The sequence below is a fragment of the Alligator sinensis genome, unplaced genomic scaffold (assembly GCF_000455745.1).
Source record: "Alligator sinensis unplaced genomic scaffold, ASM45574v1 scaffold140_1, whole genome shotgun sequence".
In the NCBI taxonomy this organism is placed as follows: domain Eukaryota; kingdom Metazoa; phylum Chordata; order Crocodylia; family Alligatoridae; genus Alligator; species Alligator sinensis.
This window is the reverse complement of record NW_005841836.1, coordinates 3,880,843-3,902,615: the sequence shown is the minus strand read 5'-3', so window position 1 is coordinate 3,902,615 and position 21,773 is coordinate 3,880,843. Positions and strand designations below refer to the sequence as shown.

At 47.1% G+C, this 21,773-nt stretch overlaps 1 protein-coding gene across 5 annotated transcripts in view; it reads right to left on the bottom strand.

The window, feature by feature from the left end:
- SHLD1 (shieldin complex subunit 1) overlaps positions 1-21,773 on the bottom strand; it is a 105,619-nt gene that overhangs the window by 75,672 nt on the left and 8,174 nt on the right. For 2 of the 5 annotated variants that reach the window (XR_003093662.1, XM_025202105.1), the window contains exon 2: positions 20,695-20,864. Coding sequence is in view for 2 of the 5 variants with exons in the window: in XM_025202105.1 (XP_025057890.1) it covers positions 20,695-20,864 (170 nt within the window). In the remaining 3 variants the exon portion in view is untranslated. Of the gene's footprint in view, positions 1-20,694; positions 20,865-21,649 lie in introns of those variants that run through there. The other 3 variants (XM_025202110.1, XR_003093668.1, XR_003093665.1) reach the window with 3 other exon arrangements.

Sequence of the window (21,773 nt, the reverse complement as noted above, 5' to 3'; positions counted from 1 at the left end):
GGGTGGGACGACAATGGCTAAGACGGCCAAAGTCTAGACACAGGAAGAGGCCTGATGCCAGGAGGGCTAAAGCTATAGTCCTAAAGGGGCAAGAACCAGGGCCAAGGGTCCAAAGCCCAAGAGGGCTGGAATCACAGCCTGCCAAGGACCTGAGGCCCAAGAAGGGCAAAAGCTTAGGGCGGGAGGGGTGAGAACCAAGGCCAGGGGCCAAGAGGATGAAATCAAAGCCCAAGAGTGAGACGTAGGCTGGCACCCAGAAGCCAGGTCCAGCAGTGGGCCTAGGCCAGGGGTGGGCAAGATGCGGCCCACCAAGCCATTCTATCTGGCCTGCGGGGCCCCTAAAAAAATTTAGAAAATGTATATTTTTCTGCCCCTGGCTGCCTGTCACGCAGCCCTCGATGGCTTGCCAAAACTCAGTAAGCAGCACTCCGTCCGAAATAATTGTCTGCCCCTGGCCAGCTAGAATTGAAGGGTGGAAGCCCCAACAAGGCAATAGAGGCCTGAAGTAGCCCGACATTGGTTTGGGGCAAAGTGCCCTGTTTAGTTGATGAACAATAACATCTGCAAGGCATGGATGTGGCTGTAAGGGAGGTCAGAGGCCAAGAAATTAGCCTCCAAAACAGTTAGTGCCCTGCAGCACAGGCAGGCCAAGAGGGGCCACCTAGCATTTGAGGGCAGAATGGAGGTCAGCGAGGTTTGGGAAGAACCCACGGACTGATAGCAGACAGCTCTGGGACCCAGGGCAACCTCCCTTTGTCCCAATAAAAGATTAACAGCAAGGCACGGTAGGCGAGGGGATAAAAGAGGGAGGGTACTCAGAGGGTCAGAGCAATGCAGGAGTCGCAAGGCCACGATGGGTATCACAGCTGTCCCTGGGACTCAGTCCTGCTACAGGGAACTAAGGACCTACACTTAGATTGCTCTGCACGATCATCATATGTCAACAGGAGACAGTTAACCTTCTTTTAAATTGCTGTCATCAGTTCATCAGCTGAAAAAAAGCACCATCAGAAAGGGGATCTGAGCATGACAAATGGCCTGATTCCCTATACCAGGGGTAGACAAAATATGGCCCGTGGGCCAAATCTAGCTTGCAGCAGGTCCTCTGGTCCTGCCTGATCCAGACACTGTCCATCTCATGGCGTGTCCTGCCACTCCCTGGGAATGCAGCAGGGCTGAGGCAGCTCCACAGCTGGATTGCCTTTCTAGCCAGCCCAGGCAATGGCGGCTCCTTCCAGCTGCTGCCACCACCAGCCCCAGCCCCGCAGTACTGGTGGGGACCTGCGCACACATCCCCGACCCCAGCACGCCCCACGCCTGCTCCGGAATTACCCATCCAAGCTGAGCAGTGGCAGCAGCAGCAGCAGCCAGGCAGAAGCTGCTGCTGGCATGGGGGAAAAGCAACCCCTCCTCCTCAGAGTTGGGGCTGTGTGCGTGGGTCCCCACCAGAGTTGGGGCTGTGCACCAGGAGCCAGTGCCACAACCTGGGCTACACAGAAAGGCGGAGCAGGCCCAGGGCTGTGCACTGTTGGTGGTGATGCATGGGCTCTGGGCTGTTGTGGGGAAAGGGTGGGAAGAGGTGCTGACTGGCCTCTGGCAGCTCCCCAGAACTACCTATGTATCCTGTGGGCAAAAATAATTGCCTGCCCCTGCTCTATACTGCTTCTGCACTGGCACAAATCCACTGGAACCAGAGGAGCTGTACTGGCCCACAGGTGTGATGGAAGTGGGAACTGTGAACCCAAGAAATCATTAGAGCATTTGCCTACTGTGACGCATGTTTCTGGGTGCATTTTTTGTAATGTTTTTCATAGAGTTGGAGAAAAAGGGTGAAGTGACAAAGGGCACTTCTGTGAAGGGGGCTGATGAACACCTCCATCCTGCTGTACATACCCCAACAATCCTACAACCCAGCACCTAAGTGAGCCCACAAACACAGTCCCCAGGCAAATGTGAAGTATGGCAAGCACAAGGTTAAAAAAGGCACAATTTAACTCAGAATTCACTTTCAGCCCAGGAAGCAAGACTTGCTGCTCAGCTCAGAGGCAGAATGCAGAAGGATTTCACTTTTGTGATAATTCATCAGCTGGGCTGGGGTCAGGGCTAGCTGGGAACTAAAGTTTCTACTCTATGGGAAAATTCACGCATTTCTAAATGTACACAGGGATCTTAAAAATACCAGGACAATGATCAAACAATACACATGAAAATATACAGCCTGAACCCTCTGCAGGGCATGAATTCTTGGCCATCCATCTTTTCACATCAGAGGGTACCAATGAATGAAAATATAAAATCAACAGGGCTTTGGACTTATTATTCATACCAACACGAACATTCAAACATCAGGCACTGTCTGGTTTCCACTCACTCTGGGACTAACAGGGGAGAAAGTCTGTGCCAGACCCAACACGTAAATAGATCACTTCCACTTCTGCACCAGATCAAGTGACTAGGCTGCCACGCTGGGACAGCAGAGCAAAGGACGCATCCAGGTCCTCATCCATGACTGCAGGAAGGAGAATTGAGGCCCTGGAAAGGATGGTCCATTTCCCATTACCTCTTCCATACTGCTGTCCTAGAAGCAGGTATCCCATGCAGAAAAGCCAAGGGAGATCTTGACTCCTATTTACATCTTTTCATAGGAGCACAGACAGGTAAGAATCAGTCCTGAGGACTGGCTCCAGCCAATCTATAGCTTACATAGATTATCTGCTACATGTCTAGTATGCACCAGGATTAAATCAGGGAAGAGAAAATTAAATAACTCCTAGGCCAGTGCCAGAAGTCTAATAATAGCAATCGTTAATCATCAGGTTTCATTCATTTCTCAGAAAACTAGTCGTCAAATCTTACATTGCACATGTATTTTTAGCCTCAGGTCTCTAGTGCCATGAGGACACAAAGTCCATAGTTGGTGCTTGAAAACAGAGTGTGTACATAGCATAAGGGAATAGATGCACTGAATTCAGCACCCAGCTGGGGCTCAGGCCAGTGAGGAGCTGAGTGAGCAGTCGCAACTCACAGGGAAGTTAATGGGAGTTGTGGGTGTTCAGCTCTTTGCAGAATTGGGTTTGATGAACCTGATCCAACATACATGGAAGTCAATGGACTGCCCCTCACTGAATACTGGGGTCAGGCCCTGAGTAGAGATTATAAATAAATACAAAGGGTCATTGTCAGGTAGCTTAAGGCTAAACCTTTACCTCTACCAAAATGGTGAAAATGCTGTTGCCAAAACTTTCTCTAGGATCTAAAGGCCAGATCCTGCTCCTGTTGTTTTCAAGAGTGCAAGAGAGACCTCAATGTTTATTTTTAGTATAGCTACCACCTAGCCTGTCTACTTAGCTGAACTAGAACATGAGCAGTTGTCCAGTAAGGGCAAGGTCTTCCTGACCTGATCATTGAAAACTGCATCTTGAAGAAGCTGATCAGTTCAACCATCCACCTATCGTATAGTACAGTGCTACGACATTTTGGTTGCAAATGTGGTAGGAAACTGTTTGAAACTAGTTAGAACAGGGGTGGGCAAAATACGGCCCATGGGCTGTATCCAGCCTGCCAACTGATTCTATCTGGCCCACCAGCCACTGCTGGGAGCCTAAGGAGGGAGGGCTGCACCTCACAGTGCTCCATTCTGCTGCAGCTGCGGCCAGGCTGGCTTCCTGTTGGTGCTGCATGGTCCTGGCACCACGGCCGCCAGCAGCTGGGCCCACACAAGACAGGTCATGACTCAGGATGCTGAGGTGAGCTGTCCTGTCCGCCCACTGTCATGAGCTGCTGCTGCCACAGCACAGCTAGGAGATGAATCCATACCTGCTTTGGTGGGAGGATAAGACTCAGCCCTGACTTTTCTGGTGTGGTGTGGCAGCAGTGGCTCATCATGGGTGGAAGGTGGGCAGGACAGCTACTTGGTGCATTGCATGGTGCACTGTCCTATGCAGGCCCAGCTGCTGGCAGCCATGGTGCTAGGACCATGCAGTACCAACAGGAAACTGGGCAGGGGGAAAAGGATGTGGGGGGTGGGGAGGAGGGATGGAATCTGCCAGCCCCAGCCCCAGCTGCAGCAGAACAGAACAGCACAGGGTGCAACCCTCCCTCCTCAAGCTCTTGGGACCAGCTGGTGAGCCTGATAAGATCAATAAGCATCTCCCCCACCCCTAACCCTCAGCAGCTCACCAAAACTCATTAAGAGGCCCTCCAGCCCAAATAGTTGCCCACCCCGATTTAGAAAATAGCCTCCAATGGTATTAAATAGAACTCAGGGAAATATTTCCATTGATCTACACTCTATGGAGTTTAGACCTCGTTAGGTGTTTCTTTACAACGTAATTCAAAACCCAAGGCCAGGAGTTAAACGCTGCCCTGACCTACCACCTCAAGAACCTCTTTAAATAGCCCATGAAAACATCTGAATGTGCTCAGACTGGATACAAGCGAGTTGCAGCACCTGCCAGTCACCTGCAAAACCTGGTTTCAAGGTTCTCTATTTTGCCTGCACCATTTAAGGTGAAAGCCATTTAAATCAGACAACATAGGGTGTATGTTGTGCCCCTTGTACTCCTTTAGAGTTTATTACAGTAGAACCTGGATTGGTCGAATCCAGAGTTCACAACCTGCTTAATTCACAGTGGGTTGCCAAATTAAGAACTAGCTGCTCAGCTGTTTGCTGAAGCTTTTACTTCAAAGGGCACTTCTCCACTCAGCTGGAGCTCATCAGTGGTCCCATGTAGCCAGCCATTTGCTGCATCTATATATATATCCCAGGATGCTTCAACAAACCCTCATCTTCGCAGGAGGTAAAAACCTAACCCTGTAAAGAATCTGAACTCTACTATAATTGTATCCATGGATACAGGCGAAATAAAGTGGAGCTTTAAAGTTTAAATGAAAGGCTTTTTACTTGTGAAATCCTTTTTAATAAAGGCACATAATGTGGATATTAGGAAAATATCAGGTTTCTAAACAGAGTGAGATTCACTCCCACTTAAGGCAACAAAGAGGTAAATTCTAGAGCATGAAGCATGGATTTGCACTGTGCATATCAGTCTGCCTTGAAAATGCCTGAGCAGAGACATCAACTCTCAAGTTAATTGTTAATCACAATAAAGTCAAAGAAGTCCAGAATCTGACAAAACATACTGCAGTGCAGTGGGAGCTAATCTTTTAGGCAGGTGTGCCACAAGTCCCACGCCCTCCCTGAGAGCCACTCCGATCCCTTTCCTTGCCTGATCTGTTGCTCTGCTCTCTGCTGGGTGTGAGCAGGCACTGGAATGAGGAATGTGCAAACAGCCAGCACTGTCCCCAGATAATGCAGGCACAGGGGAAGCCCCAGAGCTGCTTCTGACTACACCAGCAGAGAGCCCAACTCAGCCAGGGACAACATCAGCAGCACACAAGTTTCTCCTTCTATTATCTGCTCACTGGACTCAATGGACCTCAGGTTTAAATCAATTTGGCAACTCTTAAATCCCGCATGGTTTAGACTATTTTCCATGTTCCCCATGACAACTCTGACTGCACAGAGGAATCCACTGACAGCAATGTTCATCACCAGATCCAGACCAGATCCAAAAGGCTGACTCAGTCCAGGAACTATTGCAGTCATTTCTCTGAGAACTATATTGTAAAGTCTCATTATTTTCACAACAGAGTTACTGGTCCTCGACATGGCTTTAACTATAATGCAGACAGGCTCCAGGGCACTCTGTACCAAAAGACAAAAATGTTTCAACTGGCATGCAGCATGAACAATGCTATGTAGACAACTATACACTATAAATACAATACTTCCCAACTGCGTATGCAGTAGATTTCTAAAGCAGTGGTTTTCAACCTTTTTTCACTTTTGGACCCCTAAAAATTTCAAATGGAGGTATGCACCCCTTTGAATTGTAAGTGTAGGTATTCACATACATGTGATTGATCATAGTCATCTTTTATGAACCCATAGACAGTCTGCAGACCACAAGTTGAAAACCATTGCTCTAAAGGATATGAAAGAGGAAAAAATGGGAAAGTAGAAGGGAAAGGGAAATGGAAATGGAAATGAAAAAAGGAAAAATGCACAACTCTACTATTTTCTTCAGGTTTCTGGACAGCATAGTGACAAAATCATAAATTACCTTTTATTATCCACCCCAGGGATCCAGGTTTTCTATTCGTCATGGAAAAACATGGATTTTACCATTTAAAGAAGAAAAACTTGGGCAACCCCAGCTTGCAAGAGGCCACTTGTGGCTGGGAGCTGCGGGACGCAGGGGGTGCCGCATGCACATGGCCAGCAATACAGGCAGGCAGTGGTGGAGAGAAGCTCCCTCAGCTGCCCACAGGTAAGTCTATGGATGGGGCAAGAGGAGGCATAGGTGATGCGAAGAGACGTGGTGGGGACAGATTGAGGCTCCCACAGTGAGGGAGGGAATGGGGCAGGATTGGCAACTGGGGCTAGGGGTGCTGTCCAGCCAAGGCAGTGGCCAGGGTAGGAATGTGTGGCCACAGGGGTGGCTGGCTCTCCACTGCTGCATGCACTCCTGGAGAGGGGTTGGGCACCAGAGGCAACATGTTGGGGAGGCATGGGCGGGCACATGCCTCCCTGCCGATTTGTGCGCAGGGCTGGGAAGGATGTGGTCTGCCCTCTGTGGGGCTCAGGGCTCCCCACCCTGCTGTCCTCTGTAGCCCAGTGGGCAGGACCTGGCACAGAAGGGAAGAGTGGAGTGGGGAGGCTCAGTGCCACCTTTGCCAAAAGCCCCGTGCTGGCTGCACTGCCAAGGCAAGGCGCCCCCTGCCCACCTGTCAGCAGCAGAGGGCCACAGCTTTGCGCTGCCACCCCTGCTGCTACCAGGCAGGTAAGGGGGCACCTCACTCTGACAGTGTGGCTGGTATGGAGCTCCCAGCAGCAGCAGCACTGAGCCTCCCTGTGCCAGATCTCACCCGCTGGGCTGTGGAGGCTCCCAGGGGGAGGGCAGCAGGGTGGGGAGTCCCAAGCCCCCAGCAGGCAGCCCACATCTTCCCTCACCCTGCATTGGCTCTGCTCTGGCCATGCTGCCCCAGGGCACCAGCAGGGCTGGGGAGTAGGGGGCTGTGGTTTGGGAGTAAGGGGCAATGGCATAGGCAGGGGCATACTACGGCTGCTCAGAGCCACAAAGCAGCAAGAGAAGATGGCCACAGCTGAACACATGTCCTGGTGAGCAAAGGGCGCAGGGGGAGCTCTGGCTTTTCCATGATAAAAAACCAAAATCAAACCCTAGAATATATAGCTCATTTCTCGGCCTCTTAAAGGCTCAGATCACTTATTTTATTAGAATAATTGAGGCACTGGTAGGATTCCAATTTGCTTTAAAATTGTAAATATATCAATAAAACACTGGGTTCAATTGATACCTATATATAGTGGCATTTAATTTTAATCATGAAAAATGTGGATTTCAGGTTTTTTAATCAGAATATTTTGGATTTTTATAAGAGAATTTGGGGTTTTTTTTAACAGAGAAAGCCAGGATCCCTTTCCATCTCATGGAATCACAGGGGTACACAACAATGTAAGGAACTTAAGGGGCATGTACAAAAAAAGTTTGACAAGCAGTGCTATAATTGGACACTAACTCAGTGAGAGCTAACTTTTTTGGCAGGTGTGCCACAAATTAGCCCTACAACCTCCACAAGTGCCTCTCCAATCTCCTTCCCCTGCCCAATCTGCTGCTCTCTTTTCTGCTTCCTGCCCTGTGCTCCCTGCTTGATTTGCTGCTCTTCTTTCTGCTTCTTGGGTGTTCCCTGCTTAGTCTCCTACTCCGCTTTCTGCTTCCTGCCTTATCTACCACTGTGCTATCTCTTCCCTTCCCAGTCTGAGCAGTGCCACACACAAAGCCTGCCTGTGCTACTTGAGAGTCTGAGTATGAAACAATATTAAAGTTGGAGTTGTTTTGCTACATTTGGGCCATTCCAATGTATGCTAACAATTAGAATGGAATGGCTGCTGACCTTTTCAAATGGTTCCAAATGTATGTGTATCAATACCCTCTGCTGCAATGTTGAACTGAGACAAACTATAGTTATGAGTACTAGGAATCAGATCCTCTGCTGATGCATACCAACACAGTTCCTCTGAAGTCAATAGTTACCCCCATTTATGTCAGTAAAAACATTGGGCTTCATGACAGAAACCTGCAACTACATTTTCTGGATAGCAGCAATGCCTGAATTTAAGTTCACGTTCATGAACAAAATTGTATTGCATCAGAAGCCTGTAACACTGACCACTAGAGGGCAGCAGATATCAAACCAGCACAGCATGACCAAACATGCCAACTACTGCAGTCCAACTGCATAGGGAGAAGGCAACAGCTGATCCTCTAGGATCATGGTGTATGCGTGAGAGGTCACCAGGACCTTCAACACATATGCCTAGGCAGGTGATCCCTTAAAAGATCATGTATTTTCCTGCAGGGACAACAGATCCTAATGGAACCCCTTCACCACCACATCTAAAACAAGAATAGCAGATACTTTGATTATTCCCTTCCTCCACTGATTGTTGCATGTCCAGGGGCTGTGCAGAAATGGGTATCTAAATTTGTCCACAGTACCCATATCTGTGCATATGTATGGGTACTTTGGCATCTAAATGGCCACCAACACAGCATGCAGCTATGACAACAGGGGCTCGCAAATACAAGCTTCTTTTTAGCTCACGTTTGGCCCTGTCTGAACAATGCGACTTGAGAAGGCTGTTTAACAAAACACTAATTTAAACTATTAAGCCTTCAGGTTCAAAACAAGGCTATATAAAAAGCCTTTGGCATTTATACTTTATCTGTAATAAAATGCTCCAAGGTAAGACATGCTCTGGAAATTCCATTTCTTAGTTAAGAAACCACACTACATTTTACAGAAAAAAGAATGAATGCACTGAATTGTATACAGCAATGAACCTCCGAATGTCCTTCAACTGCTGGCTCTCATCTGTTTTTGTTATTAAAAGTATAGCACGTGCCTTTAATTTTCAGTATTCCACAAGAGCACACATGTATAACCCAAAAATACACTCCAGCATGTAAAGTCATTTCATTTTAGTATACATAACAAACTTCTACCGGAAAAAACGAAGCAGCGCTTACAAGGCAAGTCAGCACAGTAAATACCAAGAGCATTTGAGGACGAGCTAGAAGAAATATGCAGTGATGAAACATGCATGACTCTTATTGGATACAAACAATAAAAGGCTCCTAACCACTAAAGGAACTCTTAGAGGCAAGAGACGCACTGAAATACTGATCCATTTATGGCAGGCCAGTACTGGGATCTTTAAATGTGGTGCTTTTACTTAGTTAAGAATCTCAGTTTTCTTTTTAGAAAGTCCAGCCTTCATGATTATGGAATAAAGCTGGAAAATGTCACAACTTCACACTAGAGTTTGGGATGAGGGGGAACCAAAAGCAATAAAATGCTTCATGATTTTTAAGCCAATTTCATAGTTTTAGAGGGTTGAAGGTTTGTAGTTCTGTATCAAATTGTCAGTGCTGTACTAGGTCCAAAGCCCCAGCACAGATCTATAGACTTCAAAGAAGATGAGCTTATTTCCATCAAGTCAGGAACAGACATTTAGCATCTAGTTTTCCAGAGTCTTCAACAGAAATTGCTACAAGTTTACCACATTTTACCACAAGTGTACCAAGTTTGAGAAGAGGGTCTCTTGGAAACATGAACAAAAAATCCAAAGGAATGTACTAAAGCTCCCCATAAAAGAAGTTCTGTCTACTTGCACCATGGATTTGTCCTGCAATAAACTATCATTCCCAAATGGATTACATACCTGTGCTCACTTCCAGCTACAGCAGTCAGTCAGTAGTAGTAAGTTCAGGCAGAAACCAAGGAGAGCCTGCAGTGGTGTTAAAGCCAAATGGTGCATTCAGAGATATTGCCCTGGAGCCAGGAACTGTGAAAAAATGGTTGCTGCTGCTGGAGCAGTACAAACACAAGACTATCAAACCCTTCATTCTATCAGATCCAGCCTCAGAGGCTCCACTCTCTGGACGGAGGGGGAAAGCTTCCAAGACAGCCTGTGAAAGGGTCCTGGCTTCCCAGAGCATCATTTGGATTCACAATGGAAACTTACTCAGCTCCTATACTACCGCACCACTCTTTCTGAAGCCAAAAGGATATTTACAACAGCTGGTTATTCAGTCCTTCAACACTCTTGGACAGGCTCTGCTCCAGACATGCGGTCCACATTTTCCTTTATCCTCCCTCTCCCTATTCCCTGCCTTTCTTTCCCACTCTCTTGTTCCACTGATGTCAGATCTTCCCTATCTCATTCTCCTATGTACCCAATTCCTTCAAGACTCATCACTTGTAACAATTTGTATTACAAAAGGGGGCGGAGAGACTATCCAAAAACTGAACAAGAAATGGGTCAGTCTTCCCCAATGTTGTGTCATCTCTTTCACACTGCTTGTCCTTTAAAAGGTCTGCTCAGTCAGGAAAGGGTTGAATCCTTCCCCAAGTCTGGACATCCTGGGCTACACTGTGGGTCCAAGTACACTATGAGCACCAAATGAAGGAATAAGGCCAGGAACAGTACTTATTCTCTTTATCTGACCTATATTTTAAATATAAATCTAAATATTAATTAAACTATTTTAGGACCATTTAACAATTTAAAAGATGACAAACAACTTGTCTGGATTGAAACCAATCACCATCAGCTCTTGGTAATTATCAGAGCTACCATGTTCTGCTACCGCACAAGTGATGCTAATTGGAAATCTTGAAAAGTTATTTGCTTTTATTTTTTGAGGCAAATAGAAAGCAACCAGGAAAAGGAGAGAGGGGAAAGGACATGATAAAGAGTACTCTTTTTTTACCACTTGCCACATTTTTGAATCCACACTGAACTAACATCATGTAAGGAAAATTGGGGATGAGAGGTAAACATACTAGTGTTCCTGTGGCTTCATTACAAAACTCAGCCTGAAGTTATGCAAGTCCAGAAGGGTTACTGAAGGAGATCTCTCACCTTCTCAGCAAATTGTACACCACTCATTCATAGAATCATAGAACCAGAAGGGACCTGTAAGATCATCAGATGAGCCCAACAAGGTGCCTAACCAGCCGTCTCTTGAACGCTTCCAAGGAGGGTGATTGCACCACCTCTGCCAGGAGCGTGTTCCAGATTCTGGTGACCCTTACAGAGAAGAAGTTTTTTCTTATATCTAGCCTGAATTTACCCTCTATTAGTTTATGCCGATTGGTTCTTGTCCTTTCTTGGGGTGCCTTCCTGATGAGCTGCTCCTCTAGATCCTGGTGCCCACCTCTGACATACTTGTAGGCAACTATTAAGTCACCTCTTAGCCTTCTCTCACTCAGGGTGAACAGGCCCAGTTCCCAGTCTCTCCTCATAGGGCCTATCCTCCATGCCCTTGACCATATGAGTGGCCCTTCTTTGTACCCTCTCAAGCTTATCCATATCCTTCTTGAAGTACAGTGCCCAGAACTGGACAGAGTACTCCAGCTGAGACCTCACCAGCGTCAAGTAGAGAGGGAAGAGCACCTCCCTGGATCTATTGGCCACACATCGGCTGATGCAAGCCAGAGTTCTGTTTGCCCTTCTGACAGCCTCATCACACTGCTGGCTCATATTCATCTTCCGGTCAACTGTGACCCCCAGGTCTCAATCAGATGCAGTGCCAGCCACTGGTAGTTGTCGTGAGGGTTCTTCCTACCCAGGTGAAGGACCTTGCATTTATCCCTGTTAAACTTCATCCAATTTTTTTCCACCCAAGATTCCAGTCTGTCAAGGTCTTTCAGGATCCTGGCCCCATCCTCCAGCGTGCCTGCATCCGTGAACTTAATAATTGAGCTTTCCACCCCCTCATCCAAGTCATTACTGAATATACTGGAGAGCACTGGTCCAAGCACCAATCCCTGGGGGACACTACTGGAGGCGGCCCTCCAGGATGAGACCACCCCATCAATTCCTGTCCACCCACCACACTGTAGACTGGTCCAGTCCAGCTACCTCCAGTTTGTTTGACAGTATCACATAGAAAACAGAATCATAGGCTTTACTGAAGTCTAAGTAAATCACGTCAACCTCGTGTCCCTTGTCCAGATGACTAATTACCTGATCGTAGAAGAACACAAGGTTTGTCAGGAATGATCTACCCTCCACAAAGTCATGCTGGTTACTTCTTAACACCCTGTCAGTTACCAGGATCCCGTCAGTTACTGTCAGCTTGTGATTTATGGCCTCCTTCATAAATTTTTCAAAGATTTTACCCAGAACTGAGGTCACACTGACCAGTCTGTAGTTTGCAGGGTCATCCCTCTTCCTTTTTTTTTTTTTTTTTTTTTTTAAAGATGGGCACCACTCTTCCAGTCATCTGGGACCACTCCCAAATTCCACGACTCTGCAAACAGTGGCACTGCTATAAGCTCAGCCAGTTCTTTCAGGACTCTTGGGTGCAGGTCATCAGGCCCAGCAGATTTGAAAATATCCAAGTTGCCTTTTGAGGACTGACTTCACATAGCCTGTTGTCTCCCACATGCTAGTGGGGCCTCTGGCCAGGTAAACAGCCCATTTGGATTTCAGGAATACCGACACGAAGTATGTATTTAGGAGTTTTGCTTTTTCATAGGCATCGACCGTGGGCTGCCCCCGAGTATTCAGTAGGAGGCCCACAGTAGAGCCCGAATTTTTCTTGCTTTCTATGCATCTGTAGAAGGACTTTTTGTTGTCTTTTAGTCTGGTTGCCAGCTTGATCTCCATGCCTGCTTTAGCCTTCCGTGTCTCATATCTGCAGGCCCTGGCTATACAGGTGTATTCCTCTCTAGTTGCTGAGCCTCTCCTCCACTGTTTGTATGTTTCTTTTTTTTTTTCTTCTTTTTCAGCAGCTTGCTAACATCCCTGTTGAGCCAAACAGGCGCTTCTTGGCTCCTTTCCAGCTTTTTGTCCACCTGGGATGGCCTGTTCTTGAGCTTCAAGAATTGCCTCCTTAAGGAAGCACCACTGTTCCTGAACTCCCAAGTCATCCAGTTGCTGGTTGCAGAGGGCCTTTCCAACTAGCCACTTGAGTTTGCCAAAGTCTGCCTGTCCCAGAGGTACAAACATGGGGGCTATGCAACCCCAGAGGAGAGACCCCGAAATCAAAGATTATTTATGCACTTCAGGACTCCGGATGAACAACGCTGAGGGGAAAAGCCCGCACGGTTCATCAGCTGTGCTTATATACAGCTGGAGCCGGTGGGTGACATCACAGATGATTGCCGGCCAGCGTAGATAAAAGCCAGCACCAGCAGAGAGAAAGGGAGAACGGGAGAAGCAGCAGAGGCTTTCCACGCCGTCAAGCAGAGGGACGTCCCAGGCAGCAGTGGTTGCAAAAAGCCTCCACGTCTGTCACGGGCAGCACCGGCGTGTGGAAGGAGACTCTGTTCAGGGACAACTGGTGGAAGTGCCGGAGGCAGTAGAAGCTCCACACAACGGGCACTCACAGTGCCGGATGGTAGGAGGGGAACTGACTAAGAGAGGAGCAGAGGGAGCTCTCACCTGAGGCAGAGAGTGGAGTGGAGCAGCGTTGGGGAACGCAGCCAGGCACAAGCTCTAGGGCAGGGAGAGAAAAAAAAAAAAAAGACTGTTCAGTCTGATCTCTCTTTTTTTTTTTTTTTTTTTTTTTTTATCTGCCCTCTTTTTCTTTGTGTCCTACCTTCTGTTCCTTCTGGCCTGTCCATAGTCCTTTGTTGTCTTTTACTTTGTTTTGTGTTGTTCTTATTTTGGACAGTAACCTTACATCATGAGGTCTGAGCGACAAAACAAACAAGAGCCACGCACAAGAATGGACATTCAGTCAGCATTGAGCGGGAAGGGAAGACCCGCAGGAAGGGTGAACATACAATGGACCTGCAATCTGCTGGTAAGGAAAGAATAAGACCCGATACCAGGAGGGCGCGACGGGTAAGGACCACTGGGACCAGAGGGCAAGCCACACCAAGATCAGGTGGCCTGTCAGAGACTGGCGTATGGAAGGGGTGTAGGGGAGGTGGAGCCCTGCGAATATCTGTCAGGAAGAACAACCAACCTCGAGGGACCTCCAACAGGAGACCCTACCACTGAAGTTACATTCAAAGTCATGGCAGGAGAGTTCTGGGGTACTCCCTGGGGTGATTGAGGCCCCTGCCAGAGGTTGCACGAAGCCTCCCCACACCTACAACCAGGCGCCCGCGCCAAGCAGCGCGTGAGCAGATTTTCAAAGCAAGACAGGCACACTGCCTTCTTGAAATCCAGGACTTCTATTCTGCTGACTAATTTCCCAGTCTTACGGTGAATGGCAAACCTAACCAGGTCGTGATTACTATCTCCCAGAGTACCACCAATCCTTAGGTCGCTTATGATGTCCTCTCCTTTGGCCAGCACTAAATCCAGAGTAGCCTTACCCCTACTAGGCCCTTCTACTACCTGTGTCACAAACAGGTCGTCTATTGTTGCCATCTTCCCAACAGTGATCTTCCCAACAGATGTCAGGGTAGTTGAAGTCACCCATGACAATCATGTCTCTAGTGCAACTGACTCAGTCAGTTCTCTGCAGAATACCTGATCACTCTCCTTCTTAGGAGGGAGGCCTGCAGTAGACTCCCATCATCAGGTCTTCTCCTGGTCCCCCTTGTATCCTGACCCAGAGGGTCTCAAGGGACCCTGCCCTGCTGTCAAACGTGACCTGCAGGGAGGGGTACCACTCTATTACATACAGGGCCACACCTCCTCCCTTCTTCCCAACCCAATCCTTCAGGTAGAGCCTATAGCCCTCAATATTCACTGCCCAGCCATGTGTGTCATCCCACCAAGTCTCCATCAACCCAATCAAATCGAAATTCTCATCAGCCAGAAGGATTGCCAGTTCTTTCTGTTTGTTTCCCATGCTTCTGGCATTTCCATAGAGACACCTAAGCTCTCCCCTAGCCACCTCAGGTTTTCTGTCACGCCACTTGTGACTCAGGATGTCAGTATATGTCTGATTGTCCATTGCTTGAATGCCTTCCCCTGCGTCCCTGTGGCTTGTGGCTTCAAGTCCAGCAGTGGAACCTTCTCTATGGCCCCCAAGACATGCCTAGTTTAAAGCTCTCCTCAACAAGTTCATGACTCTCGTAACGAAGAACTTCTTCCCTTCCCTCTTCATATGCAACATGGAACTGTATTAGCGTTTCCATGGGATTGCTGTTTTCATGATTATACTGTCTAGTGCAGTTTCCTCTACTGCTCTTACAAGACATTTCCCTCCCAGTAAAATAATATTTCCTCCTTATGTTATTGACAGTTACTGTTTCTGACAAAGACAGTATGCATACATAAATTCCAGGTGCCTGAAGGCAGAATGATATACCATTAATTCAATATCCACCCAGTGCATGCGACATGCCAGAAAAATACTACTTTAAAGTCAGGTACAGGCATTACAGTTTTACTGGTAAAAGTGATCAGAAACTGGTCTATACCCATAACAGAACAGAAGTTCAGCGCACAGACTGGTTTAAAAATGGAGGAACCGGATTTAATATTTGCCCTCCCCCAACCAAAGAGCAAACGTGTGGTGTTTGCTACTCTATGCCACTTAAAAAAAACTGCATAACTTAGATTGATTCTACCTTGGGCTTTTTGAGTGTCTGTACCTAGCCTACCTATTTTCTTTGCACCACCACTATGAAGGATTTCATAGACATTAGAGCTGGAACGGACCTCGCAAGATCATCGGATCCAGCCCCAAAGAGAGACAAACTCCTTCTATATGTGCTAAAACACTAGCACTGATGCAAGACAGGCCCCTGTCCCTGCCACATTGAAAATAACATTTAATAACATAGTTATAAAATCTGTCGTTCCTGTTGCCCAAAGAGGAACCAGTCTCCACACTTAAAACGCTAATATTAAACCAAGTTCCTCCATTTAGCACAAGCTATCATGAACCACTGCTCTTAGTTTCAATCTCTCAGAACTAAAGAAATTTTCACTACTGAATGAGAAGGGGAGTAGGTGGTGGTGGGTAGAGAAGAAAGGTAGGATTGTAACTCTACAATTTCCTGATCGGATTGTTTATCCAGGAAGGTCTGTGTTAGATGAGGAATTTGGCTTTCAGTGCAGTCTATTCTTCCTGTACCCCAGGTGACTCAGGACTGAGGTAAAGTTAAACCACTGAGACTGGAAAACAAGCCTCCTGCACAAACTAGCATGCTCATAAATTTGTTGATATTTTACAGAGTAAGGTACATGGAGTTAAACTATTATTCACAGACACATCACGACAGAAAATTGTCTTCAAGTAGTTGTTTAGACCAGGCGTGTCAAAGACATGGCCCATGGGCTAGATCTGGTCTGCAGAGCCCCATCATCCAGTCTACCGTGCTGCCCCTGGGTCTCCAGGTTACCCACATGCAGTGCATGCTGGGTCAGCCTGACATGATAGCCCTGGGACACAAGTCACATGTGGCACCTGCCCCAGTAGTTCAAGGACCCATGCCATATGTGACAGCTGCTCTAGGAGCTAGTTTGTTCCCTCCTGCCTGGTGCCTGCTCCCGCTCCAGCATTGCATGCAGGTGAGCACCACACATGGTGCCCACTCCAGTCAGTCTGGGATACATGGTGCTGGTCACAGGTGGGCACTGCATGTGGTACAGTTCCAGAATGGCCACAGTAAATGTTGCAGATGCTTGGTCTTGCATGTTAGGAGTGAGAGGTGAGGGCTATCCCCGTACTAGTCATCCAGCCCATGGACTAGTCCCACACCACTCATCCAGCCCATGAGACCAGATTAATTTTTTTAGACTGTCTTGTTTTCTTATGTGCTGCCCTTCACAATTTGGCTCCAAGAGAAGCATCTAGGTGTCCCTGTTACAGAAACAACAAGCAACAGCAGCTTGAATCTAAACTTCCATTTTTTGCACAAGCAAAACTCCCAGCGCTATCCATTGGTGTTCTACGAGGATACAGGATCCAGCCCCTTATGTACTAATTTGGTACATAATGTAACAGAGATACACATTCCACATGTATATTATGGACAACTCATGGGATACAGCAAAATTTTTCATTAGCTTGAGGAAGCCTGTCCTTGTCTTTCCATCTGTCACAACAGGCTCGCTGGGTAAAAGCTTGGTCAGCCTCAAAAAACCTCCTGGACTACAGAATAATCATAACCCATTTATCACCAATACAAGAGAATCAAACCTATGCTGACGAGGATGTGAGCAAACAACTCACTAATGCACCTGTTGCAGAAACAGTCCAAAGATCCCAGCATTTTTTACTACATATATAAAATCTTACAGAAAACCCATTGTTTAACTCACTTTAGCCAATTATATTGTCAGAGCAACTTCACCAAACTAGCAGGGAAAAGTATGCATTCAGAATATTCTTATTAGACTCAAGGAAATATATAATCATATTCGTACAAATGGGAAAACTCCTTAACATTACCAGAACATGAGGATTACAGGATATAAAACAGCTCATGGCTCAAAAAAGATCATGTGCATCTATTTGCCATGAGGTTATATGGCCTCCCCCAAAGCCCCTATTCTCAATACCAGAAACAGAGCAAAGACTGATATCTTTAATCTATAGATTATGTTTCTTGAGACAATTCTGGGTGTGTCATACTGGCAGCAAAGAAAACTATGCAAGCTTGATAATCAAACACTACCACATTTCATTTTCTTAAGCAAATCTCTATCTATATAAAACCTGAACACCTGGACAAGATCACTGATAAAAAGGTCAACAATGTTGAAGGCGGTCCAGATAGTTCGCAACTTTTTTTACATTGCTTCATGGCAATATAGCTTCCCTTAACCAGCAACAGTTTTTTTCTCTTTGAAATTAGATAATATATTGAAAAGTATTAACCTGCTCTCAAACAAGTAAACTTTTCCTGAACAATTAATGATCCATTTTTGCTTATGTCTTTAACAATTCACCTTGGTGATATGTTTCACCTACCTTGCTGATGTCTTCGGGGACTTAAGCAGAAGATGTCATTGCAAGCATGACTAGCACAGGGGTCAGCAGTCTGTGGCCCATAGGCTGAATCCAGCCCATGGTATCACAGGGTCCAGTCCACAGAGCCAGGGGACTTTGTGGTCAGGGGCTTCACCCATGTTGCACCACACCTGAGCAGTGTGGAGAGGCAGTGATGGTCACCGGGTCCCAGCACTGGCCCATTCCAGGCCACTGTTAGAAATATGCCTAAACTTTACCAAGACTGATACTTGTTTAAATGATGACTAAGCAAACTATCAGTGTCAGAGAACACGAGGAGGAAAAAGGACAGGAGTTAACACTTCCTCCAAACGGTTTAAATCCCCAAAGCTAATAAACACTTTACATGGATTTCACCAGTTCTACCTACAAAACTGAAGAAACACATCTATTTTCTTACCATTTGCAGAAGCAAACTTCTCCACCAGTTGATTTTAATCCATGCCATTTAAACTTAATTGCTACATCCTTCTTAACCCTTGAAGAAGGATTTGATGCATTTCAAACTCAACATCACATGAAGGTGCTGAGATTGAAAAAATCCAAATATCTCCCCTGTCATCAAAATATGATACACTGAGTTATGCAGTCACTCTTGCAAATAGGAGCAGCACAAGAGCTGTACACACAGCAATGTGGTGGTGCTGCTGCATCTGAGGACAAAAGCAGAGCACTTACATCAGGGGCGGGCAATTATTTTGGGCAGAGGGCCACTTACCCAGTTTTGGCAAGCTTGCCCCATCCCTTGACAGGTGCCCCATCCCCTGGTCACCATCTTGGGACCAATGTCCCAATCACTGGTCTTGGGACCAATGTCCCAGGGCCAGCGCCGGTGGGGCCCAGAGCAGGGCGCAGGCTGGCAGGGATCTGTGGAGCCAGGTTGGCCTGCACCAGCGGGGAGAGGGGGGAACTGGCCCAGCTCCTTAAAAGCCCTGCTGCCCAGGATCCCTGTACTCCTGCCACCCTGCTCTAGGCCCCGCCAGTGTGGGCCCTGTGCTCCTGCTGGCTCTCTGCCCACTCACTCCCAGTGCCCCCCAGCGTTGTGGTACAAGCTGGGGGCAGCGTACAGCCCCGACCCCCAGCTTCTTCCCTGCCGACGAGCAGGTGCTGAGCACGGGGAAAAGCAGCCCTTTCCCTGCCCCATGCCCAGAGCTCCCTGCTGCAGCTGCTCGCAACCCACACGGGGCTGTCAAGAGCAGGCACAGGCAGCCCCACACAGGCTGCGAGCGGCTGCAGCACGGGGTTCCAGGCATGGGGCGGGAGTAGGGCTGCTTTTCCCTATGCTCCACACCAGCTTATAACCCACCCCCACAGCCAGCCTGGGCCCCACACTGGCTCTGGGCTTGCCCGTTGGGGTTGCACTGTGACAGGAGCAGCTGCTCAGTGTGGAGGAAAGGAGCACCCCCGCTTGCCACACTAGCCAGTGTTTGCTGCTGCTGCCTGCCCGGAGCTCACGCCCCACATGGGGCTGCCTGTGCCTGCTCACGACAGCCCCGCCCAGGCAGCAACCAGCCGCAGCATCGCGCCACCACACCCACCACGGGGTAGGGGAGGGGGCACTTTTCCCCATGCTCAGCTTTTCCCCAGGGTCCTCCCTTGCCCTTCCCCACCTTACCTGAGGTTCCCGCGCAGGGCAGCCAAGTGGTCCCAGGCCAGAAGCCTCTGCTAGGGCTTCCAGCTGGAAGGGCAAGGCCATGCGGGCTCTGCTGTTGCAGGAGTCCGCCAGGGCTTCCCCTGGGTCCTACTGCCCCTGCCTCCTGTCATTTTTGACTGGAACCAAGGGCAGATCAATATTAATTTTCTAAATTTTTTAGGGGCCCCACAGGCCAAATAGAATGGCCTCGCAGGCCAGATGCGGCCCGCAAGCCATATTTTGCCTGTCCCTGACTTGCATACTATAACTGGAAATATCTGAAAGTCACAAACAACTGAGCCCCTATTTCCCCATGTAAAATGATTTCCCAACCCCTATAAATTTCACCCTAACAAATGTTAGACCAGGAGTGGAGTGGGAGATAAATATAGACCATGTGATGTGATCTAAGACTTGGAGGAAAGGGAGGGTAGAGAAAAACCCAAATAATTTGCTCTCTCTCAATCACTGGGTATGATCAGACTCACAACAAGCTTATGACGATGTAACACAACTAGCCATTCACAGTTACTAAAAAAGATGAAGGAAATAAGCATCAGAACACTTGTCCTAAAGTAGTTCAAAGACAATACAGGACTTGTGTGGAAATAGAGAAAAGGATCTGCAAAATATTTCCATACTGGCTATAATCATGTAAGGTAATATTTTTTGTTGACATCTGTGAGTACATTACAATTGCTTCTGTGATTTAGCCTCAATAATTCCCTGCTGCAAGAGCACACTAACATTAGAAAACAACATTATCAAAACATGAAGATATGACAGTAACCTCCCAATTGCTCTCAAGTGTGTCATCCATTCATAGCACCTGCTGTGCTACAGAGATCCTTACTGTATACATTTATGCCACAGAGGTCCTTACTGCAGCTCAGAAAACAGCATATAGTTCATACTCAGAAGCACTGACATCAAACTTCAGCATGTTGTTTGTGGCTTGTTCAAACAGCATGATGCTTGAGTCAATCTTTATTAATTGATGGAAGAACATGTATAAAAAGGAACATTTAGTTTGGTGACTACCTGTGGATATTGATGATGCAAAAGTTTGCACAGAACTAAAAGGCTCATCACTGGACTCGGCGTTGTGTTGTGGCAGAAAATTCTCAGCAAGGTCACAAGGTAGGTCCACTATGCTGTTTTCTTCTGACAGGTGGTTTAATGATGCGTCATCTCCTTCCATGGCTTCACTGCTGTGAAAACACAAATATTACTAAGTTCCAAATGCTTTTCTGTAGTGTAAAAATCCAAACAAAAGCAAGTCCAAAAGATCTGATGGCCCAATGCTGCGTCACAGTCTTAGCAATCAAACATAAATTATTTCAGCATTTAGTTATTGATTGATTTAAACAAGGACGAGTCTATGAAGAGAAAAGGGTAATAAGAAAAAAGAAGACTTCACGTATCACAGCCAAGGGAATTACTTTGGAAGGCTCAACATCAAGTTTGACATACTTAAAGGCTCCCTAAAATACACGTTCAAACCAAATCCAGGATAGCACTTAGGTCCATGTCAAACAATAAGCATATGAGTACTAGGATAAAACTACATCCATGGTTAAAGTGAAGCCCATTCTTGGAGTCCTCTCCTTAGACTGAGGTCTCAAGTAATAGCTGTGTCAACGAACCCCATCACTCTACTAGCATAGTTAAATGAAGCACTATTATGTTCACTAGTGGAAGGAAAAAACATTGTAAAAACTGATGCTCATGCAGGGCAGAGGATATTAACAACCCCAGGTTCACATCAAATCATTAGGAATGAACAAGAACAAAATGTTTCCTATGGGTTGCTATATCTAATTCAAAGAAACACAGAGCTACAAGGAGCCTCCTGGGCCATCAAGTCCAGTCCCTGCATTAGCAAGCAGCCATTTACTGAAGGAATCTCCACAAATCACCACTTCTGACTGACCCAAAACTACAAGCCATTATGTCTCTATTATCAACTTTTCAAGTAGGGCTGCCAGCTGCGTACCCTGTTCAGGAAGAAGGATCAGACAGCTCTGCTCCATCATGACTGGGCCTTTAGTTGACTCAGCACGCACCGTCAATTGCTCCAGCCTTGGTAAGAGAGCAGGGCAGCTTCGCTCTGGCACAAC